General features: G+C 50.4%; 1 protein-coding gene across 4 annotated transcripts in view; it reads right to left on the bottom strand.

Moving 5' to 3' along the window:
• Positions 1-290: 290 nt before the first annotated feature.
• Positions 291-26,707, bottom strand: part of XPO5 (exportin 5) — a 36,488-nt gene continuing 10,071 nt past the window's right edge. For 2 of the 4 annotated variants that reach the window (XM_054022248.1, XM_054022251.1), the window contains exons 12-34: positions 26,376-26,501; positions 26,038-26,128; positions 25,336-25,464; positions 24,443-24,558; positions 23,324-23,479; positions 22,543-22,584; positions 21,811-21,900; positions 19,819-20,018; positions 18,875-18,974; positions 17,670-17,851; positions 12,707-12,829; positions 11,853-11,953; positions 9,852-9,948; positions 9,211-9,347; positions 8,225-8,322; positions 7,265-7,311; positions 6,512-6,606; positions 4,889-4,954; positions 4,170-4,252; positions 3,407-3,514; positions 3,058-3,195; positions 2,697-2,861; positions 291-2,083 (exon numbers count right to left, since the gene is read on the bottom strand). In XM_054022248.1, coding sequence (XP_053878223.1) covers positions 1,940-2,083; positions 2,697-2,861; positions 3,058-3,195; positions 3,407-3,514; positions 4,170-4,252; positions 4,889-4,954; positions 6,512-6,606; positions 7,265-7,311; positions 8,225-8,322; positions 9,211-9,347; positions 9,852-9,948; positions 11,853-11,953; positions 12,707-12,829; positions 17,670-17,851; positions 18,875-18,974; positions 19,819-20,018; positions 21,811-21,900; positions 22,543-22,584; positions 23,324-23,479; positions 24,443-24,558; positions 25,336-25,464; positions 26,038-26,128; positions 26,376-26,501 — 2,634 coding nt within the window. In that variant the 3' untranslated portion in view covers positions 291-1,939. The remainder of the gene's footprint in view (positions 2,084-2,696; positions 2,862-3,057; positions 3,196-3,406; positions 3,515-4,169; positions 4,253-4,888; positions 4,955-6,511; positions 6,607-7,264; positions 7,312-8,224; positions 8,323-9,210; positions 9,348-9,851; positions 9,949-11,852; positions 11,954-12,706; positions 12,830-17,669; positions 17,852-18,874; positions 18,975-19,818; positions 20,019-21,810; positions 21,901-22,542; positions 22,585-23,323; positions 23,480-24,442; positions 24,559-25,335; positions 25,465-26,037; positions 26,129-26,375; positions 26,502-26,707) is intronic. The other 2 variants (XM_054022250.1, XM_054022252.1) reach the window with 2 other exon arrangements.

The raw sequence follows: 26,707 nt of genomic DNA, 5'->3' as shown, positions 1-26,707 counted from the left end.
TTTTTTAAATGCAGCAGTTGGTCTTGAAAGGTCATGTATGCCTTCCCCTTAACTGGATACCTTAAATGTAGACTACAGTTCTTAAGCTTCTGAGTTGACCTTCACACAAATGTTGTATGGCTAATGATTCAAGTCAGCCCAGAGAGTACATTAACCTCAATGCTGTGAGTCAGACACTTTTGCCACTGGAGTAAAAATGGGTGTTGGGAGCAGAAATACATAGTATGGAAGCCTCATCATCAACTGGACAAGAGACCACCACAGAATAAAGGCAGACATGATACCTTGGGTATGAAACCGAAATACCTTTACTGACATTCAGAGGTTTAACAACCAATCCAGAGACAGCTTCGCATTTAATATTCCTACAAAAGAAGGCTCTAAAAACCATTAAAAAAAAATCTTTGTTTCTAGCATGAAGTCACAATGTTAAAAATACCACAACACAATAAATACAACCAGCCCCTGCTGAGGCCAGGAGCCACTTCAGCTCAGGAGTAAGTAAAAAGATTATGAGGCAAAGAGTGGAAGGGACTGTGTAACAAGGGCAATAGGATGAGTGGGCTCAGGCCACAGGGATGGTCACACTGCATTCCTGAGGCCTGCTGTTCTTTCCAGCCCCATTCTCCTAAGATTTCTGTTCTGCTCCTTGTCCAGGCCCCAGCCTAGTCAATACACTTCTCATTGGTTTCAGTTCTCTGTTCTTTTGCAGTACCCTGGATGGCAAACCATAAAAGCTCATTTTGGATAAAAACCTTCCCCCACCATACAATTTGCATTACGGAGCCCAACTCCTACCACAACACTTGTTCCTCCAGTAACAGAGACTAAACCATCCTCACTGCCACTAGAACAGGGCACAGAAGGGTTCAAATCTCAGTCCACATTTCCTTATTCTGCTAAAATAGTAGATCAGGAATTTAACCCCCATCTTCCTGAACCCTGGCTACAGGAGGTCAAGATTTCAGGAAGAACGGTGATGTGGGACAATGCATATTCCTAAAGCAGAATGCAGGCCCACTGTCATCCCCACGCAACACTGAGGGCTGATCCCCTTCAGGGTTTACAGGCTCTTGGCAACCTGGTCCAGATTTTCCGTACTCTGCACCTGTCATTTTCCAGTCCACAGGGAATGCTGCGTGATATTCCTGCCCCAGTCCTGAGGGGCTTTTGATAGAAACTGGCATAAGGCTAGGCCAACTTTCCATTTGGTTCCTTGTGGAGTAAGTTCTACTGAGCACACATACGACGACATCTGTCTCCTTCCAGAGAGGAGCAGTGTTTTAAAAAATCAGACTGAGAACACTGACTCCAGGAGATTCTAGGGCACTGTAACACTCCCAAGCATGCAGCCTCCAGCCTGGAAAGCAATCACAGCTGAGAAAACTAGGGCAGCTTTCAAGTAGTCCGAGAGGGAAAGAGATTCACCAGAAAACAAGCCCTCTGCTGTCGTCACACTGGAGATGATGCCAGATGGGGACAGCCAGTGGTGGGCACAACAGGAGTGTGATGCATCCCAGGTGAAGCCTGGCTCTCTCCCTTCAGAGTGAGGCTGGGGAGTGCCATCTTCGCTGGGATACCATTCTGCCTCTCCCATTAAACCTAACTCCTGAGGGACTAGCCCAGAAGCAGGTGGGGTTCAAGTGACCCAAGGCTGCAAAATGACGAGGCTCTACCTAGTGGAGTCTATGTGCTCAGCTCTCATCTTGCACACAAGCTGAAGCCTAAAGCTGCAAATCCAATGGGAAAAATCAGGGAAAGCTGGATCAAGTCCGAACTCAGGGCGCATCCCCGCACAGGAAAGGTATGAGGATGAGACCAGTGGGGGCTCTGTTTAGGCAAATGCTCATGGAGGAGTGAGAAGAGGACTCTAATGTGGTTGCTACAAGAGGAGACAGAAAATATGAAGTGGGGGTGGGGGTGGCTGACGTGCCCCAGCTCAGGGCTCAAAGAGCGCAGTGAGGCCTTCTCCATCCTCGTTGTTCTCCAGTACGTCTGTCTCCAGCGACGGCTTCACCTTTTTGAAGAGAGATGGGAGGTTCCGGATGTGAACCTCTTTGCGGAACTGTTCTCCCAGAGGCTTCTGCAGGGGACAGAGGGACAGGCCTAGGTTAGTCACTGCACCTGCAGACTCACTCCTCCAAAGGACTCCAGAGTCACCTAAGTGTGTCGCAGTCATTACCCAGCTCAGGTACCATGCTTTGCTCCAACCTCTCGGTTCATGTCCCCAAGCTTTTCTGTGTCCAGGAGAGTAGCCTGGCATCTGCAGTACATGCCAATGCAGGTGACACTGCCACAATGGGGTCCTGACTGTGACCACATAGTCAACAGGAGCCCAATGCTTCTTACCCCAATGGTACTGTCCTGGCTAAAGCTCTGTACCCACCCGTGGGTCCTGCCCAGTGGTGCTTACACCTTCTCTGCAGGAGCACTGTACGCAGAGTGCCAGCAGCCCTTCAGCTAGGAGAGCTCCCACAAGGTGCCCAGAGTGCTCAGTTCCACCTCACCCAGGCCAAGGCTGAGGAGAGCCAGAGCAGCACGAACACTATGGATGTGCTGCAGCCACATTCCAGAAGCACCAGAGAGCTGGACAAGGGAAAGGGGCTGAGGGGAGACGCAGACTGGGTAGGGCCGGGATTCAGGAGCCCGGTCCACAGGGAGGAAACAGGTTTCCTCTGGGCTCTGCGGTTGCCTACCCCGATGCAGCCTGCAATGAGGCGTTTGAAATTGTCCTTCCGGCGCTTGTCTGCCACTTTCAGCAGAGTTGGGTTTAGAAGCTTGGAGTCAAACTGCTCCAATGATTCCTTCTGGATTTCTGGGATCTGTTCCATCACTGCCTTCAGCTCAGCATAGCGGGGGCGCTACAGGGAGAAGGGAAGAAGCCAATCAATAGACGTTCTACCACAGAAGCCTCCACCTTCACCTGATGGCACAGAGGAAGGGGGCTGCTACCTCCTCCACCCCTTCCCCACTTCGGCTTGGGACTAGTTCATTCATTACTATCTATCAAACCTGGCACCATAAAGATTCCCTCCTTTTTTCCCCACAGCTCCTTACCAAAGCCTCATAGATCTGGAAAGCCAAGTGTACGAGAGCTGCCATGCAGCCATCATGCTGTCCGTGTGTCTGCAACCCTTTCAGCACGCCGGTGAAGAACCAGGTCACTGCGTCAGGGAGCAGATTCCCTGTGAGCACCTAGGGGAGAGACAACAGCAGCATGGAACCGAGATACTAACACAAGCCAGGCCTGCTCCAGACAGTCCAGTCGGAGGAAACATCTAGCTCCCATCCAGACCAAAGTCGGAGTCTGTCCATGATGGTTAGGGGGTCAGAAGGGAAGGAGCCATCAGTACCCAGAGCCTCCATTTCTGCCCCCTCCACCAATGGTCCCCTGTAGGGAAAGTACCTGTTTGAGCAATGGCCAGCAAAGCTGCGTGGTGGTTCTTTGGCAGGACAGGGTGTCCTTCCAGGAGAGGGATCTGTAGGCCGTGATCAGAAGAGCAGTGCAGACATCCTGGAAAGGGGAAGGCAGAGAAAAGAATGAGTCAGTGGAAGCACTTCCCAGCTTGGCTGAAGGGTTTGTTCCTGACAGGGGTGCATTCACAGGAATCCAGGTGGGATATCTTCCTAACAGAGGCACCCTACTTAATGCTCCAACAAAAAGCAAGATGCATGCTGAGGTCCCTGACTATCCCCAAAGGCAGCACTGCATTCCACTCTGTGCATGAGTGAGGGTCAGCATTTACCTGGTCAGCCTGCAGGTGCCACAGAGTCTGGGTCTGCTCCTATTTGCCTGATAATTTGGGTAGATGTTACAGAAAAATCAGCTACTGCAAGTAGTTCTTCTTGAAAGGCAGGGCCCAGGAAAGGGGGCAGGGCCAGGCAGGCAACACTACAGGAAAGAACTTACTCCTAGCATGGACCATACATCAACTCAGATTGAAATGCACTAGAAGCCTGTTATACTGAATCCTTATTCCCACCTCCCCCTTTAGCACTTTCCAGGATGATTGGTGAGGCCCTTAAAACAGACTTTCCCTCTGCTACAGGGGGCTTTTGTTTCTGGGGATACACAGATTAGACAGCTGCACTGGGAGCACGTACAGACTACAGTAAAGTACAAGGGGTACCGAAAGCGGGAGAGGCCACCAGCATCTCCACTTTCTTACCTCCTGCTTCATCAAACACTTGCCCAGCTCAGTTAGCTCTGCACTGGAAGGTGGGGTCACGTCTGTGGACATCATCTCATCATCTACAAGCAGAGAAAAAGCAGCCGCGTGAACACCATCTTCCCTTGGGAAGGGCTACACCAGCAAGGCTCACTCTAGTTCTAGAGTTTGACGACACTCTGGAGTCGACACCTCAGCCCACCAGAGAAACACCTCCAAGCTAGCCTGTGTGGGTGAGAGCATCCACCTAGCTACAGCTCACCCAGCTAGGATGGAGGCCATGCAGATAGCCTCTCTCACCAGACACCCCAGCTCAGATCATTAGGGTCAACTTCCACTGACCCATTCATGCCAACAAGGACTGGAGAACACCAGTTGGAGCCGGTGACTTGCTTCATATGCTGGGGTGGAAAAGGCATCTTGTATCCTAGAGGCAAGATCCAGCTGAGAGGGGACTGGGAGGAGGAAGCCTCAGCATCACCGGACAAAGAATCACAGACAGTTCCCCAGCGTTTGGGTTCCTGCAGAGTTACCTGCAAAGTCAGCATGGGAAGCTCTGACTGGGCTCCTGAACCCTAGAGAGGAGTCCCCCGGGGGCGGAGCTGGAGACCCTGATCAGACACTGCGCAGAGCCTCAAATGAGAGCCAGCCTAAAGGTGGGAAGGGTCTGTCTGTATGCCCAGCAGTGGTGAGCGGATACAGCAGGACAACTTACTCACCGTCTCCATCTGCAACAGCAGAGCTGTTATGCTCAGTGGCGCCTTTCTTTGAAACACAGCAAACAGCTGCAAAGACAAGAACAGGTCAGGAGGGCGGGGGAGACATCAGCACAGAGCCTACACGGATCGTCCTACTCATTCTCATGGGGCCCTGCTGCTTTGTTCTCCCCCAGCACTCCCCAAACTTTGTCCCCTGCACAACGGCTAAGGAACGCCAAATGCAACATTAAAGCCAGGAAGTGAGGCCAAAGACTGGGCTAAGGGGCAGAAAGTTCAAGTGTCTTGGTCACAGCATCTTCTACCTCAAACCCGCTGCAGTACCAGACTGGAGAGGGGGATTGTGACACTGCACCCCACATTCTTCATAGTGATATTACTGTGATAGGATCATGACATAGTTATGATGTATTTTATGCAAGATCAGTCACGTGAGATGTCATTGGAAAGGTTATGATTTACTGAATAGGAGTAGCCTACTTGTATGCATGTATCATTTTTGTATCTGAAGTTATAAATATTGACTATGTCTCTGCATTTCAGATGTAGTTATACCTGGGGAATGCCGACTAGACAACATGCTTTCATTCTAGACAGTGGGTGGGGAATGGGCCACTAGGAAAACAATATACCTTAGGAGAAGCTTATCTCCCATCTGGGGAGCCTTTCTGAAAACGCTATACCCCCTGAGAAATGGCTGCTCGGAGGGTGTTGCAGCTGTCACAGCAGCACAGCATGTAACTGCAGCTGGGTGTGTCCCTACTTGTATGTATGCCGGGGAAAGTGCAGGCTCAAGCCTGGAGGGTGTTGCAGCTGTCACAGCAGTATAGTGAGAGAGGGAGCCCAGACTGGTGGATCAGGGGGCTCAGTGGCACCCCAGTTCCAGCTGGTACCCTGGGGGGAACCTGTCACAGGGTACATGACTGTCTCAGAAATCCTGAGCAATGAAGAGGGCACTGGAGCAAGTTTATTCAGTGCCAGGATCCTGGCTGGGGTGCACCAACCGATGGGGGTGAGGCTAATTAGGAAATGAATCACAAGGTCAGGCTCTCTGACATGGTGTAATTCTTATGTGGAAATAAATTTCCTCAAACTCTGCATTGGGGTGTTTGAAAGCCTGAGAGCTAACTAAAGGGAACTGCCCAGGAAAGAGAGAGATGTTCTCATCACATAGAGGGAGAAGTGATGTGATCACCGGCAGTAAGATGATGATCAGGCCAGGCCCCTGACTTTGCTCCTGGAGGCGCCAATGCATTCAGGCAAACGCCCCTGCCCCGATCCCACACACAAGGAAACATATCACATGTACCCCCTCAGACACCAATCAACAATTCAGCAAGATTCAAAGAGGGGCTGGACTCCTACATGGATACAAAAAATATTCAGAATTCTAATAGTTAATGCTAACAGAAAAATGTACTGGAAGGAAGATAAACCTCCTGCTTCAGGGTGTAAACTGATCTCAATTAGGGATTAGATGAGACCTTCATGGGGGCAGTTTATCACACATACGCCTTCCATTGCTGGCCACTACACCACAGATATGATGCAGTCTGGCAATCCCCGTGTTCCTGCCCAGGGCACGACTCTCCCTGTGACATTCTGCAACCAGCTTGTTTCACTTACTGATAAGATCCATGACTTCCCGGGTCAGCAACCTGACCAGCTGCTCCTCAAGCATCTCCTGGGACTCAGGGTTGTCATCTGCTGTGTCCTCCTCGCTGATAAGAAAAATAAGGAGGGGGGAAGTTTAGGAGAGCACTGAGAGACCAAGGAGGCAGCATCTTAGTATGCTAGCTTTACCCACATACATGGAGCGAACCACTCAGCTGGCCGGGCTTCTGGCCTGGATCACAGCCCAGATTAACAGAAGAGTGGAGGGCAGAAACTTCTCTCATGACCAAAGACTAACCGAGACCTTCATTCCCCCAGTGAGGACAGGAGAGAGACTGTGGAGCTGAGCAGAAGCTCAGCTCCACTGGAGACAGCATCACAGAGAAGCATCAAGAGGGGTGGTGTCTCCCTTTTCAGGGTATCTTCCCTCATAGCTCCGCAGGCTTGGAGGGAACAGTCACTCCACAGGCAGCTGCTCAACAGCTCACCCTCCCCACAGACTACAAGTCCAAGGAGCTGCAGACTCCAGCTCAAGGCCCAGCAGCCCCACCTCCATTTTGATTCCCTTTCTGTGGGGCCGGGGTGGTGGTCTCCTGTGCTCCCATCCCAATCAGGAGGGCTGGACACGACTCTCTGGAGCTCATAGATATTGCTATTGGAGGGTTGCTCCCTTCCCCACTGCTGCCAGATGGAGGCAAAAGGCCAGCTGAGAGTCCCACGCTGTGGTTCCCACCCCTTGCCTCCCTTTCAGTCCACGTCCCTTACCAAAGTATGCTCCGCTGGCTGATGACCTGCCATTTCTGGGACAGTCTCTGCAAAAAACACCGGACAGGATTTAATAACCTCAAGGAGCCATCCCAGAAACACTGTACAGAGATCTGGACACCATTCACCAGACCACAGAGCCAACAGGGCAGGACCCTGGCCACCAGACATGGCTCTGTGAGGAACCTGGTCTGACTCAAAGGAACTTTAAATATACCTCTCTCAAAGCCCCCCCAGAACAGGGCAGGAGCCCAGGAAAAAACTCCTACTGCCGTGGTTCCCAGTCTTTTTCCCTGCATGAACCCATTTGCAGATTTTTTGTTTCCCGCAACCACAGGCAGCATGGAGGACGCCATTTTCAAATGGCGTCCTCCGCACGGCAAGATCTTGCATGGAGTGCACATGTGAGGGCACGCTGTGCAGAGGATGCCATTTTTGCCCAGAGGACACCATTCTGTAGCACACTCGGGATTACCCAACCCCACCTGCTGATGGAGCAACCCCACTTGGGGCAAAACCCATTGTTTGGGAACCACAGGCCTAGTGATGGCTGGAAAGCTGGTGTAGCTGTGCTGACTCTAGGAATTACAGAGCTACCCACCAGGAAAGGGGGAAGAAGGGACTGCAGACCCAGCATTGTTGAGGACCTAAGCCTACAGAGATTCAAATGACTGAAGACCACGGGGTGGGAGAAGGGGCTCACATCCCCAAGCCTGGAAATTCATAGCCAGGAACTAACACACCAGCACGGCGGGTGCAACTGGGCAAGACGATGTCTGGATTCCAGACTCCACACACTGAAGTGGCCAAAGTCAAATTTCTAGGCTCTGCTCCCTGTGTAATTGGGCTTTGGAGCCCTGCTAAGGGTGAGCTGGAGGGACGTCTCCACTCTGACACAGGAGCCCTGAGCCTTCCCAGTAGCCAGCTGCACCAAGTGACACTGAAAAAGCTGTTTCTTACCACGTGTAGATAGGTGAAGAGCGGGCCGAGCATGGGACAGAGAAGTGTTTCGTAGTGCTCCGAGGGGCAGGAGAGAACCAAGGGCTTCACAAACACACCTGCATGGGCTGGTTAAGGAAGTTATGCAGCACACAAGTGTCATGCCAGGGCGGGCTGCAGTGCACCAATACAGCTGATAACCATACAGCATGGAGACTGCAGGTCCCAGCATGCAGTGCTCCATCACTTACATGGAAGAGCCCCATGCATTCTGCTTCTTAGCTGAAACAGACTGACAACAACCAATGAACCATTCACACCAGAGACATAACATCAGAGCAATGTTAGCACTTGGAACAGTACCAGCATTTGAAGTCAGAGCACGAACTGCAAAGAGAGCAGCGCAGCAGGCTTCTTAAGCCCACCTTCCCAGCAGTCCTGACCTGGGTCTTGGAGGCCCCACTTTTAGTGTGTGAAGGCCATTCAACTGAGACTGCCCAGAAGGGGGACAATTAGTGCCACGTGGTGTGGTAGTTTTGTGATGTGGACAGCTGTGCCCTGGGAACTGAATCGAGCACCACAGCTCATTGTAGTCGTCAGTCGGAACCAGTCACCAGATTAACCTGTTTCCAACCTCCTGAGAAATCTAGCCCCCAAAGGTGGTTGTAGGTTGGACTTGTTGGCAGAGAGGCCCTCCTTCTTGCATCTGCCCAGGGCAGTGCAACTTCTTTCTTTGCACATGTAATCTGTGCTGACCTCACTCCTTGCAGTGCCTTTCCATGTGCACCTGTTCACACTCCACTAAACAGAGCGGGACAGTCCTAGCCGCAATGTAAAGGGGCAGAGGCAAGATTTACTTAATTTGATCTACCATCCTTACTCCCTCCACTGGCTCAGTCTTGAAGAGGAGGAGGAGTGACTGTGAAGCCAGAGCAGTTTTGGAAAGGGAGCCTTCTACCAGTCTGTAGTGGTTCCTGGGCTGGCTTCAGGCCACAGCCAAAGGATACGAAGCATGGGGCGCAGCCTGTAGTCGGGAATATTGTTGAGGTTAACGAAGGCTGAGTTGAGGAACTGGCTGGCGAGGCCGTCAACAGTGTAGAAGTCTTGCTGCATTGATGGGCCGGCATTACCCAGGATGTGGAAACTACAATGAAAAGCCAGGTATAAGTGAGCTAAGCTGCACAACAGATGCGATGCCTCTCATGGTAGCAAAGGCTGGACGGGTTCCACTCTGGAGATGTGTTCGCCTTGTGGCTATGTAAAGCCCATAGGAAGTTTCACTATGGGATCCCTCTCTGAGGAATGTGCAGAGGGACCATCCCTGAAGTATCTAAGCACAAGCATTTCCAAGTGCTGATGTTACTAACCCTGAAATAGGACACAAGCAGCAAACTAGGTCAGGGTATTACAAGCTGACAGTGGAAGAGTTATCAGGAGACCCACCAGCCTGTGTTGCTAAACTGGCACTCCAGGTATGGTTGGTGGGTTACGGGAGCTCTGTGTAGTTCATCACTGCTCATGGTCACTTGAGTATTAGAAAAACCATAGTACACACACATGGACAGCTGTGTCAGAATGCCATCCCCCCTCCCCAAGATGGTCCACTCCAGGTTACAGCTGATCAGTGACTGTGTGAGGGAGATCTTACCAATTGTCATAGAGGGTACAGAAGAAGCCCTGCATCCTTTCTAAGATGGTTTTGTAAACAGGAGAGTCATAAAGCTCCAGGAGAGGCTGAGGGAGGCCTGAGGGGAAAGAAATCGAATACATCAACCACAGACCTCAAACCATCCTACAGCACCTTCACAGCAGCCCCAATTCAGCCAGGCCTGGCTGCTGGGAGAGCACCACGCGAGGTACTCAGCAGGATCACGTGGAACCAAGCAGTGAGGCTAGGAGCCAGCCAGCCCATTTACAGCACCAATACCACACACCCAACAGAACCCCCACATCTGGACAACTGCTGACCTGGACGTACCCACTATATGCATGTGGCATCTCTCTAAGCTTAGGGACATGCAGCAAAAGCGTGTGCAACTTCCAACAGCTCCGTTAGCCCCTCTTCACTGCTCCGGATAGGCTGACAGGGCCAGCCTTTCAAAGTAGGCCAGAAGAGAACCTGCCAGTTCTGCAAACCCTCTTCCAACAGCCCCCGTGGGCTCTGCAATAGTCACCTGCTGTCCTGGGGGCTGGCCAGACTCACCGGGTGCAAGTTGTTAGCACCATGGTAGCCTCTAGAGTCCCAGCAGGGCCCCAGTAGCCTAAGTCCTGTAACACATAGGAGGAGACAGTTCCTGCCTGAAGAGCTTTCAACCTAAAGAGAGGAAGGCTTATCCCTGTTTTACAGATGGGGAGCAGAGGCACAGGAAGATGAAGTGACCTGATGAGGTCACAGTGAGTTTGTGAGAGAATCAGAAATTGAACCCTGATCTCTCAAGTTCCAGCCAGTGCCTTAACCCCAAGACCATCCTTCCCTGGTTACATAGAATACTTCATTTATTCACATGCCTGATGCATCCCAAATCTATTGGATGAGGTTCTGAAAACCTACTTATAAATTAGGGCCCTACCAAATTCATAGTCCATTTTGGTCAATTTCACGGTCATAGGATTTTAAAGATAGCTGAAATCATGAAATTTACTATTTAAATCTGAAATTTCGCGGTATTGTAATTGTAGGGGTCCTGACCCAAAAAGGAGTTGTTAGGGTGGGGGGTGAGGGGGTTGCAAGATTATTGTAGGGGGCGGGGGTGCATTATTGTTACCCTTACTTCTGCACTGCTGCTGGTGGTGGCGCTCCTTCGGAGCTGGGCAGCTGGAGAGCAGTGGCTGTTGGCTGGGAGCCTGGCTCTGAAGGCAGAGCTGTCGCCAGCAGCAGCACAGAAGTAAGGATGGGATGGTGTGGCATTGCCACCCTTATTTCTGCGCTGCTGCCTGCAGAGCTGGGCCCTCAGTCAGCAGCCACCACCCTCCGGCCACCCAGCTCTGAAGGCAGCAATGCAAAAGTAAGGGGGCGTGGTATGGTACTGCCACCCTTATTTACTTCTGGCGGAGCACCTCCTTTAGAGCTGGGCACCCAGACAACAGCTGCTGCTCTCCAGCCACCCAGCTCTGAAGGCAGCGCAGAAGTAAGAGTGGCAATACCCTAAAATAACCTTGTGATCTCCCTGCAACTCCCTTTAGGGTCAGGACCCCTAAATTTGAGAATCGCTGGTCTCCCCCATGAAATCTGTATAGAATAGAGTAAAAGCACACAAAAGGCCAGATTTCACCATCCATGACACGTTTTTCAGGGCTGTGAATCTGGTAGAGCCCTACTTATAATGACTAGAGACAAATGGCAGGGGCCAGACTTCTACTGAGGATGCCCAGATAGCAAGTTTCTGCTCCTATGGCAGGCAGTGTTACTGTGGAACAATGATCTAGTTATGGGAGCACACAGATCCAGATGTGTATACACGGAAAAATTAATGCAGCTTATGGACAGACACACGAGTAGCTCAGTCCCTCTTTTGGGAATGAACTGCCAGGAAGCTGTGATTGCCCCCACGCCAGCCGAGATAGGGAGATGGGGGTTTGTGCTACCACTTCCTGACAGTGAACTGGGTAGGAGAGTTGATTCAGATAAAGAGGAGTTGGCTGTCTTTACCTAGGATGGCATTCTTTTCCACTTCCAGCATATCTAAAGCCTTTGCAAATGTTTCCCCCAGCTTAGCCACCATCTCTGGCATGTAGAGATTGTTGTGGGTCCTGAAAGAGAAGGGAGAGTAGTTTATAATCATGCAAGTCAAGCCCCTTTGCTGCTTTGCAGTGGGATCCTCCACCTTCAGCCCGTCAACAGCTCCTCTGTGGATGAGGAAGGTGAGACCAAGCACTTGTGCATGGGATCCCCCTTCTCCACCTGGGAAAATATCAGGGAAGCTCATCCCCCAGTGACATGGAGAGACTCCACCTCCTGTCCAGGAGTTCCCAGCTGCCCCCTCACATTCCCGTTCATCCCACCCTTTTCCAGCGCTGGCAGCAAAGACTCCCAACAATTCTCCAGTAGACACTGGCAACAGCTCATTAGCTTGGCCAGCGCGGCCAGAGAATATATTTAAAAACCCCACAGACATGAATTCTGTTTCCAGCAAGATCTTCTGCACCCAACGGCCCAGCAGAGGGAGAGGCTGTCCCCGCTCCGAAATACACACGCTGCACCTCAGGGATGGGTCACAGTCCCCAGAGTGGCAGGCGGCACTGGAGGAACTCTAGGGAGCACAACAGCCTAATATACATGTTACAAGTGGCAGTGTGGCAGAGACATGTGCCCCCTGGACAATGCATCCGGCAGGGAAGAGTTCTGCATAACCAGGATTTGGCCACTCACTGTCAGCTCTCTCTGTGATGGACTCCAATTCAGCCAAGGGTGGGTGGTTCTTTGCCATCCAGGCCAAAAAGGGTCCCTCACTAGCCAAAGTAATGATTCTCAGAGCTTGTCTCAGCAGGGGGTGTCTCTCTCACCTACCTCTCTCCTTTGAGACCTCAGACCTCCACTCTGGGCGTCGACAGCTGCACACAGCATAAATCCTGCAGCCAAACGGCCCAACAGCCTCCTCCAAAACTGCAATGCCATTGTACCTGCTGCTAGAGGTGATCAAGGGCAACTCAGTATCTCCCCCTAGAGCAGCGTTTCCCAAAGTGGGGTGCGCGCTCCCCTGGGGGGTGTGAAGGACTAGCTGGGGGCAGGGGGCACAGACAAGCCTCAACTGTTCTCCAGAGTCTCAGCTTTCTTTTTTTTTTATTTTAAAATAAGTCTCTAGCTGCTATAGTCATGAAGAAAACCTTCAGAGAGATGACCCAAGTACAAAAGATGCAGCAATCTCTGCCTGAGTTTGCAGAGAGCCTGAAACAAAAACAGCTCTGAGGTGTGAACTATCCCATTCAGCTCAATGAGTGCTAACACAGATGCCAGTGAGGTATTTTAGTTGTAACCATTATTAACTATTTCACTGTTCAAGCCATATAAAGGAGCAGAGGAAGTACATGAAGGTCTTCACAATCTACTCTGATTGACCACTCATTTTGGGTAGGCTTTTAACACCATGCAGTGGGGCAGAAAGGAGACAATGATTGGTTTTACTTCCCTGAAAGGGGACGTCGGGCTTATTTACATGAACAGCTAGTCCATGACAAGCTGAGGTGTAAATCTACCCCACAGTAGCCCACTGCACACTAATTACCCGTGTGGACCCTTCTGGCAGGCACTAAAAGTTCCCTGGTGTGCTTTGATCTAGCCCAGTTTGAAATGGGAACAGACCAAAGTGCACCACAGAACTTTTACCGCTAAACAGCAGAGGTCGCACAGACATTTAGTGCGTGGCAGACTACTGCGGGCGAGATTTACACCAGTGCTTACTGCAAATTATAGAAAAGCGTTCAGCTTGCAAAAAAAATTGGGAAATGCTGCCTTACAGGCTCAGAGAGCGCTACGTACCCCTGTCGGAGGTTTACACAGAACCACTTATGCAGTGCCACGTGGCACAACCAGCCAAAGGAGCTTCATCATCTTTAAACAGTCACCTTGTGTGTGTCTCCAGCCTGTTTCATGCTAATAACAGCCGGAGCAAAGGGACGTGGTTGGATGCTGACTAAGCCACGTTGCAGCATTCCAAACTCAGGATTATGGAGCTGGCAGTTAGTCCTCCAGCAGGGCAGGTTTGGAACATTATGTTCTGAACAAAGAGGTTGTCTGGACAGTCCTGTGAGGATCAGAGTATCACATCTTGCAGGTCTCTGTCTTGGGTCCTATCTTAGAACATTTTCTTAAATTGGTAGTAGAGTTGCATGAGCCATTGAGTTTAATGTCAGAAGAGATCACAAAATCATCTAGTCTGACCTCCGCTATAATCACAGGCAGAGGCACGAGCAGATGCTCAGTCATATAAAGGTCAAATCTCTCCTGGCTAACGGCTCAGCAAAGCTACAGCAGTAACTGAGGTTACACGAGGGGCCGATCTGCTGCTCCTCATGAAAGCACAGCCACCATGCATGGTGGAATTCAGCCACCGCGTACGGCAAGATCAACACTCTCAGCCCTACTTGTGACCAATGAGCATAATCGAGGGGGCAAAGAGGCCTTTAGGAAATTCAGCACCGAAGAAAAAACAGAAAATGGCATTCCCAATAGATATATTTATAATACAGGAAAGACCCAGGGAAAGGATATGGCAGGGCATGGAGGCCGTGTTTTTAGAGAAACAGTTATAGCTCCGCTCAACAGGCAGGAAGTGTCTCCTGTGCTGAGACTAAATCTTCTGGGCCAGAGGATGGGACTTTCAGAGCCTACCAGAAGTCCATATTGGAAAAAAGGGAGTTCCCCAGAACATATTATATATATATCTGTACACCTGATCCACCATGGACACTGATGCTGTGTAAAAGCAGTATCTTGTCAAGATGGATTCAGAAAGAGCCCTGTGGTTGTGCAGGGCACATGATAAGCTTGTTTCTAATGCAACAGGAACAGATCCCAGGTATAAAAGATGCTGGGTGAGTCAGTCTGTGCAGCTGCTGAGTTCAGGAAACTCCCCTTTCTCCAAAGGCAGAGATCGTGTCCAAGGCCAGGGGGCACCATTATTCAGGCTCAAACCCAGGCAGGAAATAAAGTTAACCAGAAGCCAAAAGCAGATGGATAAACTGAAATATCAGAGGACAAGGGAAACGATTGGCAGACAAGCTGCAAGCGACAAGTAATTAATGGAGCAATTTCAAGCCCATTCAACAAATATTCACACAACCACCAAAACAGCGAAAGGCAAGTTAGGTCAGGCACAAAAGAACTTGGCCAGCTGAGGTTACATTACACTATCTATAACCCTCAACATGCACTTGGACTGCCTCAGAGGAGTTACCTATTTAGCGTATCAGCTCACTGGCCATCTCCCTAAGGGCATAGCCAAGACTGAGGAGCTATTCCACATATTACTTACCTTAGCGCAGACCTTGTGACTATTGTGTGTTTTCACAGCCTCTACTCCCATACATGGCACAAAGGACGAAGCAAGACACCCAGAGAGGAGCGTAAACAACCATTTACACTGGAGAACAGTTCTGCTTCGAAGGAGCTTCTTTACTTACAGTTCAACTCAGCTGCTCAGGAGAATTTGTGTGGCTGCCTCCTACTGATCCAGTCGCTCTCAAGTCAGCCAATGCATCCTGCAAGAGTTCCCAGCCCCTAGCATAAGCCCTTTCTCCTCAGTGGCACATTAACCATGCAGGAGCTGGCTGCTTCTCCCAGATAGCACCCTGCCAATAGGCCAACTATGAGCAATGATCGATCCCAACAATAAGGCAACTATTGTCCCGATCCTGCAATCACCACTCCAGGCAGCCACGCTTTGCCCTTGCACTGTACCTCCCCACACAAGTCTTCTCCAGACCTCACAGCCCCTCATGCCGTCCACATTAACAGGTACCCTAGGAGACGAGTGCAGGGGAAATGCACACTGGGAGAGCAGAAACAACTCCAGAGAGAAACACAACACAAGCTCTACCCTTTCCTGGCAGCTCCAATGCTGCTTATATATAATTTTGCAAATCTAGAGCAATCACAGAGAAATCCCTGCATCCTGCAGGCTGGGGCAGCCATACCAAGTTGGACCTCACCTCCCGAGCTCAGCAAAGTAAGGTGCAAGGCAGGAGGCTGGTCACTTTCAATATCTCAACCATTCAGTTCTCCCAGGTGCAGCACCAGCCCTGAGAACTCCATTGGGAAAGGGAGGGGGCCTTTGAGGATCAAGTGCAAGCCACTGCAACACGTTACGATCTACTTCTCAGACATGCCTAAAACCGGTGGTCCCATCAGTATGTGGCAGAAAAGTCTTAATGGTAACACTGGTGCATCACCCCAGGAAACGGCATAGGCGCCACTTCCACACCGCTGAAGAAGGAGCACTCGCAACAGAGCATAGTCTGCGCAAGTCCTGGAGCTTCTGCTTCTTTAGAAGCAGTACAATGGGAGTTTGCTGACATTCAAGGGTGGAATTTAGTTTCCTAGGCTTGTCACGCAGGTATCCTAAAGCCTTTACTAAGTCCGAGCCTGGCACTGGCAGTGCAATGACTGTAAAGGTAAACAGCTCACTCGGCCTCGGCCACCAACCCTGCTCAAGGAGTGGGAATGCTCACTTGGACCCTGGTTTGCTGGATTTCAGAGCCGTGATGCCATATAAACAAACAATGACAAAGTGCTCAGCACCCAGGAAACTCTGCATGAGTCTGTCTCTGCCCAGAGAGCTCACAACCTGCACAAAGAACGGACCCAAGGGATCTTCCACCTTCACGAGTAAAGGGCAAATCTCATCCCTGCTGCATCGATAGCAACTGGATAGCTCAACACTGACAATGGGCTAACGTGCCCAGCCTACGCCTTGTAAAGAGGAATTTGCTTGAGTGGGCCAAGACTGGATGCACCTACCCCACCCCCCCTTCACAATGGCAGCAGCACTGTCCTGATTTGGGCAGTGACTCATTTTTTAAGAACCTGGCTAGACAGTGCCCTACATGGACCTCCCCCGCCCTAGAGCTGAGTGCTGAAAAGCTATGTGGTGATTAAACACGATTCCCACCTGCCAACCCCACCCAGCTCCAGAAGGGGGTGGGGGAGAACTGCCTCATACACCACACACATCACTGGCCAGCACGAGGCTGAGAGCCAGCCCCAAGCCCAGCAATGCCTCCCTGTCGGCAGTCACCGAGAATCCACCAAGGGGTAGCTCAGAGAGCTGTTACTCTCCTAACACTGCATCACCAGGTGAGGGAACGGCACAATTCAGAACTCCTCCTCCCACCCCAACCTGAACCACCTTCGTCTCACCTCCACCCTGGCCAAGCTGCAGACACACGATGCAGACTCCCAGCGGGTACACCGAGAGGTGGCACTGCAGGGCACAGAAAGAGCCTTAGCGTGAGCCCCCATTGGTTTCAATGGCAGATCATGCTTCAGGCAGCCAGAATTCACACTCAGCGGTCAAAGAAGCTCAACTTAGTACTGAAGAGAGACCAAAGCAAACTCCCACTGGACGCCAGGAGAGCAGGCCCTGCTCTGGTGGTGACTGGAGAGGTGGCCTGGTGGGGGCTGAAGGCAGAGCAGAGATGTTAGTTGACAAATACTTGGTTAGTCAGGGAGGCAGCTTTAGGTTGGACACATTTCCAGATGGAAGTGGAGGTGGGGGAGGCAACCCCAGCCTGAGCTCCCATTGGCTTCAATGGAATCTCATGGGCCAGGGCTGTGAGTGTGAAGAAGGCTCACTTTCCCCAGCCCATTCCCCACTGAGAACAGTCGGGAACAGCACTGGTGCAGGTGCCCAAGCCTGTGCTCCCGTTGGCTTCAATGGGAGAACACGCTCAGAGCACACAACATTCATTGCAGGTTCACGTCAAGAGACTGTTTAGTCAGCATAACTGGTGTCACGTCAACTCGACCCACCTTATGAGAGCGAGCAAGTTGTCGAGAAGTTTCAGGACCTGCTCAGTGCAGGGGTTACGGTAGATCGGATTGCCGCTGGGCATGCACCCGATCACAAATCCTCCGGCCTTAGCCTCTTCCAGGGTAGTGGGCCAACGAGCCCGTTTCACAACTCCCAGAATGGTGTACACGCAAAAGCTTATCTACAGCAAAACAAAAGACATGGAGAGAACTCTTCTTAGCAAGGGCGCAAGCAAAAGCAACAGAAGGCCAGAGAGAACCCTCTCCCCCTGGCCCTTCTCCTGGGGTGGCACTCCACTTGCCCAACCCTGAGGGCAGGCTGCCTCGGGGGAACGTGCCCATGAGAAGATCCCCCACACTATCCTGATACCTTCCAGGGTTTGCAATAACCCCGGACATGCAGGAATAGCACAGGAGCTTATTACTGGACACAGTGTCAATGCAGAAGGTCTCGCTGGGTCCAAATGACCACGTGGGGCACCCTCTAAAAGGAAACATTTAAGTCATCACTGTCTCATCTCCCCGCACGCATCATGGACCAACCAGAAACTCCACATTCCTGCAACTGCCTAAAACTGCATTAGCATCTGTCACAAGCAGAGTCCTACCATCGGCATTGCCACATCTGCCACAACCCTGAAGACAGCAACTACCAGTTTGCAGCGAGGACATCCTGCAGCTAGCAGCTCATACACCACGGTTCCCGGTGAGTATTTGAGTTACACGCCACGCCACGCAGCCTGTCTCATGCTTTCCAGAATGCTTCACTTGGGAATCGCAATTCACTGCGCCACATTACCCAAAACATCCAGCCTTAACCCAACTGCATCCACAAAACCGACTGCTCCAAACAGAGCCTGAGCTATGCCAGGCACAAAGGCTTATGAACTACCGCATGAGGAATACAGCAAGCCTCCTGCCTTGCAGGGTTACAGGATTCTATATATCACACAGGGATGGGGGAAACGGGAGACATGATCCTGCTTCTCTTACGTGACCCATGTCCACTGAGCTAGAGTCAGAAGCCATCCGCCATTCTGCAGTGTGAACGACGTAGTGATCTGGGTCCAACAAAAGGCGCATGTTTAGGACAGGTCTTGCACAAGGCCCTATTCAAGAGGCAGAATAGGTGAGCACGTGTAGAAGGCAGAGGAATTACTTGCCACTCTCCAAAGACCGAGCCTCCCCAGGTAATGGATACTCACTCTGGAGCGGTTCAGGCCACTGGGATCTTCTAAGATGGGATCAGCGATTTTGTTGTCAGCACCCACGTAGGAGATGAAAGCTTCAGGATCTGATAGGACTCTGAGGGGCAGAAACAAGCAAGCCTGGGATTATCAAAAGCACTGAGGACCTTTAAGCAGAGTCTGGCACCTGCAATAAATGCTGTCCCAGCACAGAGAGTCAAAAGTCCTATTCACCACAATCAGTCAATTCATCTTAAAGATGAACTCAAGGTGACTGCCCTGAACAACTGTGCTTAGCTTCCCCTTTCAGTTTAACGAAACTGACCCCCTCACTGTACACAAGGCCTCATCAATGCCAAGTGACCTGAGATCCCAGGCTGGTGGGACAGGCTGAGCTGAAGTCTGCTTCTCCGCATGGAGCTCTGCTGACTTGGCCCAGAATTGCAGAAGCCAGCCAACAAACCCTGCTCCGAATATTCCCATGCACAGTCCACCTGCAGCCCAGCACCTCTTTCAATTCAGTTCAGAAATATTCCAGAGAAGCACCTTTCAAAGCTCAGTAATTCTGCTTCTAGCTGCTGCGTAGCAGCTTTCCCAGGTGTTGGCAGAGGACAGCAGCTCTGCACACATGGCTTCTCCCGGAGGTCAGTGAAGGGGGTATTTTGACTCTCCTTTTTGCCAGAGGTTTGGAGAGTGCTGTGGCCCCATACCCCCTTCCCAGCATGTGCTGTTTAGATATACTCCACGCCAAGCAGCTTTTCCACCTCCTGGGTTATTAGCAGGGACTCAAAGCATGGACAAATTTCTTAAGAGTGCAGAGGGCTTGTGGCTAGCAAACACAGGAGGCACAAAGCAATGCTCCTCTGGTGCACACATTCTCTAGAGGGAGGCACATACTAGCCCCCAGAATCTCTGCACCATCTTCAGCTCTAGCTAAGGAATGGTTACTGTGGACCTTGTACCTCTGCATCTCTTCAGAGAGCCACAGGTTGGCAACAGGAGACATGAGCTCCTCCAGGAAAACCTTCTGCCGCTGGTAGTCCTTGAACTGGTTGCTGATGAGGACCAGGGCCTCCATGAGAGCGCACTTCTCCATCTGTGTCAGGAGCAGCTCATTGGACAGCAGCTGCTTCACGTGGTTATACAGCATCTCAAAGTTAGGCTGGAACAAAGACCCAAGCAGGACATTGTCACTCACCCCCTGACTGGGTCTGCTGCACTCACTTTTGGGGGGTAGAGAGACTGGTATGTATTGTATTCCCACACACAAGATGCAGTCCCTCTCAAGGACTCATCTCCCTTGCCCTAATCTTTCCAGCCTCTTCCTTAAGCCTGGCAGAGACTTGTTTCTACCCTGCTCCTCTATCTCCCTTCCTCCCACTAGGTACTCCAATGATCTCCACTGTCCATGGCAAATAATGTTTGAGATCAGGGTAGACACTGCTGCCTCAGCCAGCTGCACCATCACAGCGTGGTCTAAACCCCAAACTGCTCTAGTCCTTCATGGATGGCAAGGAAGTCAGCTGGTCTCTAGGCACTCAAATATCAGAGTTCGGGACTTTACATCTCTCCGCTCCCACCCTTGAGAGTCTAACCAAGAAAACCTGATTGTCCAAGCTAATGGTCTATCCTCACTGCAGTGGTTCAGTTTTCGCTTGCCTAGTCTACTCATACGTCAAGCGTCAAGGAACAAGCATAGAAGCTTGTACAAGCATCAAGGAGCATTCATTACCTTTGGGATGGATGATGACAAACCCACTCTTTCTTGGCAGCTGTACTGAAATACAAGCTGGAATCCTAAACGACCCCAATTAGCACCTTCAAAGCAGCAGCTTGTGTTTTGCCACAACATAGAGACTAATCTGTAGCCACAAAGTGAGTGACAGCTGCTACGCCTCCAGCAACCGAAGGGATCCTCAAGAGGAGCAGAATGCCATCCATTATCCTTCAGGCCTCAACAGTTCCCTTCCTTAAACAGGTTGACAACACAATGTCCCTCTAACTACAGCTCCCCGGTACCCTAGCAATCAAATACCAGTGCTGCTGGAGCCAAGAGCCCAAACAGTTTGTGGGCTTGCTGATTTAGCAAAGCTAGTAGAAGAGACTGACCTGGTGGGATCAAGCAGAAAGAGCGACCAGTATTTATATTCTCTTCCACTCCCCCTGGACTAATCCAGAAAGCCAATATCCTCCCCAGCTCCTTGACATCACTTCTCCTGACCCACTTCTGATGCAAAAATCTAAGAGATCAGCCAGGGCGAATAGCTTCAACTAAGGGGACAACTGATATTACAATACATAAAATATAACAAATGTGCCTATAAAATGGTTATAGACTTGTATATTCCCTTCCCCCACTTCAGAAATGTTGATCAGCATCTTGGATTGTAAATTGTGGGGCAGGGTCTGTGCCTTGCTATAGATCTGTACTGGGCCAAGCACAACAGGCTCCAGGTCCTGATCAGGGCCTCTAGGTCAGGGGTTCTCAAACTGGGGGTCGGCACCCCTCAAGGGGTCACGAGGTTATTACATGGGGGGTCGTGAGCTGTCAGCCTCCACCCCAAGCCCTGCTTTGCCTCCAGTATTTATAATGGTGTTAAAAATATAAAAAAGTGTTTTAATTTATAAGGGGGGGGGGGGTGTCGCACTCAGAGGCTTGCTATGTAAAAGGGGTCACCAGTACAAAAGTTTGAGAGCCATTGCTCTAGGTGCTACTGCAATATATTTAAAAATAAATAAAAAGTCAGTATCACTCAAGTGTTGAGAAAGAGAATAAGCCGCCTGGTTTTCTGTGCAGCAGAAATATCTCTGCTCTACAGTCAAATCCGAGTAAAAACAGGGAGAGTCTCCCTGGAAAAAAAAGATTGACACAGAGGAACTGAAGGTTCCCAATCCCCAGAAATGCAGCTGAAGATGGGGCAGTGGCGCCCTGGAACAGAATTGCATGTACATACCAGGACAAGCTGAGGGTAGTCCCGACACATCTTTATGATCGAGGAGCATGCATGTCTTCTCACATTCTTCACTGCCCGAGTTCTTGGGGCCTAGACCAACAAAATTCAGGGTCAAGCTACAAAACCTAGACAGACCCAAGGCCTCCCCATTAGCCAAATCCATTAATGTAATTTTCTGAGCTGTGGAGACCAGGGGAAACTGACACTTCAACTCCTGCATTCTAAGTGTCCAGTTAACGGCCAATTCCCAGAGGAGTCACTGCAAGCCCAAGCCTCTGGGCTCCAATTCAATTCCTGGGATGAGAATGCAACTGATTTTTATCTTCTGCGTTACGGTTCCCAGCATGCACCCAGGGGTAGCAGCCATACCAACACCAATCACAGCCACACACATGCCAACCAATGAAGGGGATGCGTGGTGGCTAGTGCGTGAAATTCACTCCCAAGTAGAGGTCTGCTGCACAAATACCCAAATAGCTATATCCTGGACTGTTTCGTGGGGGTGAATTTCACCCTAAATGCCTCCCAAGCTTCCATCTGCCAAGGCTTATTGGTTTAGACCACGAAGAAGGGAATTAAGTGTCTAGGTATCCCCTTCTCAAGGACAGATCTGATTGAGAAGTTAGTTGCAGCGCAACTTTGGACCTGGTCTCAGGCATCAATATGCTCCTCAAAGAGGGCACACCTGATGCAAGTACTATAGCATACTATGGCCAAGGAGTATGGACTTACCTTACTCTCTTCTATAACTTCAAAAGTGACGGCGGTGAATAGCTGTGGGACAAGGGAAGAGTCAGTCAATCGCCAATATCTGGCATTCATTCTGGAACACTAGGCACAGGCTATTGGTGTGACTTCACCAAGCCAGTGGAAACACCTTTATTCAGGAAGGGTATGAGTTCCCAGTGCACTCAGGCCATGATATAAGAGAAGACTTTTATTGAGACAGAGTGTGTCATTTAGTGGTTGAAGTCCAGTACTGGAAATAGCGAAATCCAGGTTATATGACTCCTCCACTGATTCCCTGTCTTTGGGCAAGTTACTTCATTGCAGTGCCTCAGTTTTAATCCCATTTCTAACAGGAGGGATCATTCCTCTCCTAGGGGTCTCATGAGGATTAGTTAAAATATGTAAGGGCCATGTGGTACCAATACTCCACTCAGGCTATCTGGTCAAAGGGTAATCTACAACAGTGGCTCTCAACCTTCCCAGACTACTGTACCCGCTTCAGCAGTCTGATTGGTCTTGTGTAGCCCAAGTTTCACCTCATTTAAAAACTACTTGCTTACAAAACATAAAAATACAAAAGTGTCACAACACACTAGTACTGAAAAATTGCTTACTTTCTCATTTTGTCTGTATGAAATTGTAGTTTGTACTGACTTTGCTAGTGCTTTGTATGTAGCCTGTTGTAAAACTAGGCAAATATGTAAATGAGTTGACGTACCTCCTGGAAGACCTCTCCGTACTCCCATACCCTTGGTTGTCAACCACTGGTCTACAGGACACCTACCTTGGAGAGGACTTGGGGTAGATACTCTGGCCTGTAGGTGACAAATGGGAAGAGTGCAGAGACATTGGTAAGCACACAGGACAAGATGAGAGGATCCTTTGTTTCAAAGTTCAGGACAAGCTGCAGCAGCTCTATGCCATCATTCACTGGGATCTCCTGCAAGAAGAAAAGGGGAGAGGGGAAAAGGAAAGAAAGCAACAGTCAGAGATGTGACATGTAGCCAACACTCCAATGTCTCCTCCCAGGGCCTGGCCAGGGAGCTGCTGTGTTGAACAGCACCCTTGGGTGAAGTCATCCCAAAGTGGGTTAAAAGCAGCAAAGCTCATTTTAACCTATGCGCACGTTATGTGCAATTGCTGTTGCAAGAAAGAGGGAACAGACAGCATCACCATCTCTACGGATGTCTGGAAACAATCAGAGGTTCCAACTCTTACTGCCTGTCTACGGTGTCCACTTCCTCCCACCTCTTCCCTAGCTCTCCTTTTGCCTCCTGGCTAACAAGTTTCAGGCTTACCCAGCCAGCACAAAACAACCCTTGCAATTCTTTGCTGTGACCAGAATGACATGCCCAAGCAGCCCAATCCTGATTAAAAACTGGCCAGACCCTAAATGGCAAATAAAGATAGTGCACTGTGCTTGTGATTTTCCAGCTAATGCACTGCAAATGGCAGAGAGAAGCTGCATTTTTCTCATCTTTTGCTGTTCAATTCTCTCTTCCACTGTGTGTGCAAGTTTGCCTCAAAAAACACAAGCTGATTTGAACAAAACCTGAGAGCTACCACTTAAAACAGACTCTTTCTCCCAACAATAGTGGCTGCTCTAAAGAGATCACCTGGGACCCTAATCACTGCACTGGCTCCTCACTGAATAGCGTCCAGCTCCAAAGCACTTTTATGATGTTCAAAGCCCACAGTGGAACTGGCCCTACCTACCAAAAAGATCACCATTCCCCAATGCAACTATGACCTCCCCTGACAGCTGGAGTTTCAGCACTATTGTATTTTGTTGCTGCAAGCTAGCATTTTTGCGACCTATTATCTGAAAGACAATGCAGCCAGCAAACTCCCATGTCAACCCGATGCATAGAAACCAGGCAAACAGCAGTTAGAGGGTATGTACTTCCTTATCCAGTGTCCGGAACATCTGACTGATGACACTCTCCGAGAAGAAGGTCATAGCATCCCACTGTACAAAGGAAGGAGAGAAGATGGAGCAGAGACCTTCCCCAGTCTTCGCTGTGAATGGAGAGAAGAGAAGAGAAAATTGGAGCACCTGTGACACTGGAGAAGTCTAGCTTCCCCTTTCCTCCCAAGCATAATGCCAGCTTGGAAAGTCCTCTGCAAAGTCCCTCAGGGAAACCTTGCTGGACATTTGAACACCCACTCATGAGTGCTCCTATCCTTTCCCTCTATTCCCTTTGCCACTAGGGAGAAGGTTTCCGGCAGGCAAGCATGGGAGGTAGGTACTAAATGGTGTCCAAAGGCTGTTTGCTTTGTCATTGAGGTGGAGGCTCCTGGATCACAAACAACATCCCTGAGATATAAGAGGAAGTGATTCCAACAAACCACAGCAGAAGGGAAAACAAAGGAAGGGTCTCACTTAAATGGGATTTTAAAGGCAGCAAGTGGCCTGTGTGGAGGAGGAGCAATGCGACTGACAAAGCCATTTGCGAGGCAGATACGTTTGGATTTCTCAGGACAAAGATTGGCCTCACTTTACAGGAAGGACAAATCCAGTTAAGTCTGGCCTTTCGGTTTGAAATTGTTTTCATGGGAAAGATACAAGTGAGAGGAACTGGGGGAAGGAAGGCGCTTTCCTGTCAGTCAAAAGCTCTGGACCAGTGGCTGTTTAAGTAGGCAGCGAGGGATTTTTCCTGCAGAGACCTTGGAAAGCCTGACTTGGAACCTGGTTGATTTTAAGAGGTGTGGCTTCAAAAGACACACACACAAGCTCGTTTTGGGCTCCAGCAGGAGGCTGAGCCTCTCGTCTCTCCTGCTTTTCAGGCAACTTACAGTTCATGGGTCCAATATCAACAGGAGCTGCCAGCTGGTACTTCAGCCACTCCCCAGCCATCTGGAAGCCAGTCCTTGGGTCCAGGCGACACGCCATCCTCATGACTTCTCCCTGCTGGGCACGGAAAGCTGCCAAGGGAATTGGATATGAGGAGTCAGGTTCAGATATTGGAAATGGCTCCCCTTCAGTGTCGCTCTTCACCTTTCCACAGCTGGGAACATCTGCGGCTGCTACTTTGGCAGCGGAGTTCTGCAGAGCGAGCTCAAATACCCTGGTAGTAGACTAGCTTGTAGTACAGCACGGGAGCCTTCCAGCTTTGCTTTGAGAAATAAGATTAAATTCTTTAGCTAAACTCTCTTTTTAGGATCCTTGCCTCCAGGTCTGGTTCCTGTCCAAGTCCTGGAGTAGAGCGAGTTTCATTCCCCTTGCTATCCCGGATGACTGACTGAGGAAGCATATACCTCAGACACTGAGTAATGCAGGCTCAGCAAACCTGCCACAGGAGAATGCCAAGAAGTTCACGAGGCACAAGGCAAGAGGGAGAGCTGGAGCAGCAATGTGAGCAATTGAAGCTCATTGCTGAGCTGAGAGGGTGGGCGCTAAGCTAGGCCAGGAACCGCCAGCCCTGTGAGAGCGAGGGGAAGCCTGCAAACCTCAGACAGAGGTAGCAGGCCTTGCTGGGAAGCCCGTGGAGGACTTACAGTTGAAGAAGGCATTGAAGTCCTCATCACTGTCGAAGTCAAAGCGAGAGTATTCACAACTGGGGCTGTCTGTTTTAGAGGGGAAGCCCACCTAGAAATAGAAGGGATGTGGTGAGGGAGCGAGTGGTGCAATCACCCACTTCTGCCTGAGCACCAGCTCCAAGGGGACTCACACTAGGGGAAGAACTGTAATCTTCAGGTAAGGACTGCTACCCTGCAGCCTGGAGATGATGCTCTACACTGCTGTGTCAAAAACCCAGCTTCTCCACTGTTACCACTATGAAACATTCACCGAGGCACCACCAGCTCACACCCAGCAGAACAGAACTCCTCCATACCTTCACTAGGTTAGTCATAGATGCACGAAGGTACTTTGGGATCATAGCCAACAGCAGAGGGTCACGGGACAGGATTTCATGTCGAAAGAGGGCTCCCCAGGTGATCTGAGTGGAAGAGCGCAGGAACTGGTGGGAAAAGAAGAAAGAACAAAAGTTTCAACAGGGTTGTACTCTCTGGTGCAGAAGCTTGAACCTTTGTGCTAAAAGGGGAATGGCAAGCTACAATGACTCCCTAATTCAGGCCACGCACTTTCCAGGCCCAGCCAAAACTGCCAAGCTACTCTGGCAAATGGGAAAGAGTCTCCCACCAAGCAAATACCAGGGTTTGCTCC

The sequence above is a fragment of the Malaclemys terrapin genome, chromosome 3 (assembly GCF_027887155.1).
Source record: "Malaclemys terrapin pileata isolate rMalTer1 chromosome 3, rMalTer1.hap1, whole genome shotgun sequence".
Classification (NCBI taxonomy): Eukaryota; Metazoa; Chordata; order Testudines; family Emydidae; genus Malaclemys; species Malaclemys terrapin.
This window is presented reverse-complemented; position numbering and strand designations above follow the sequence as displayed.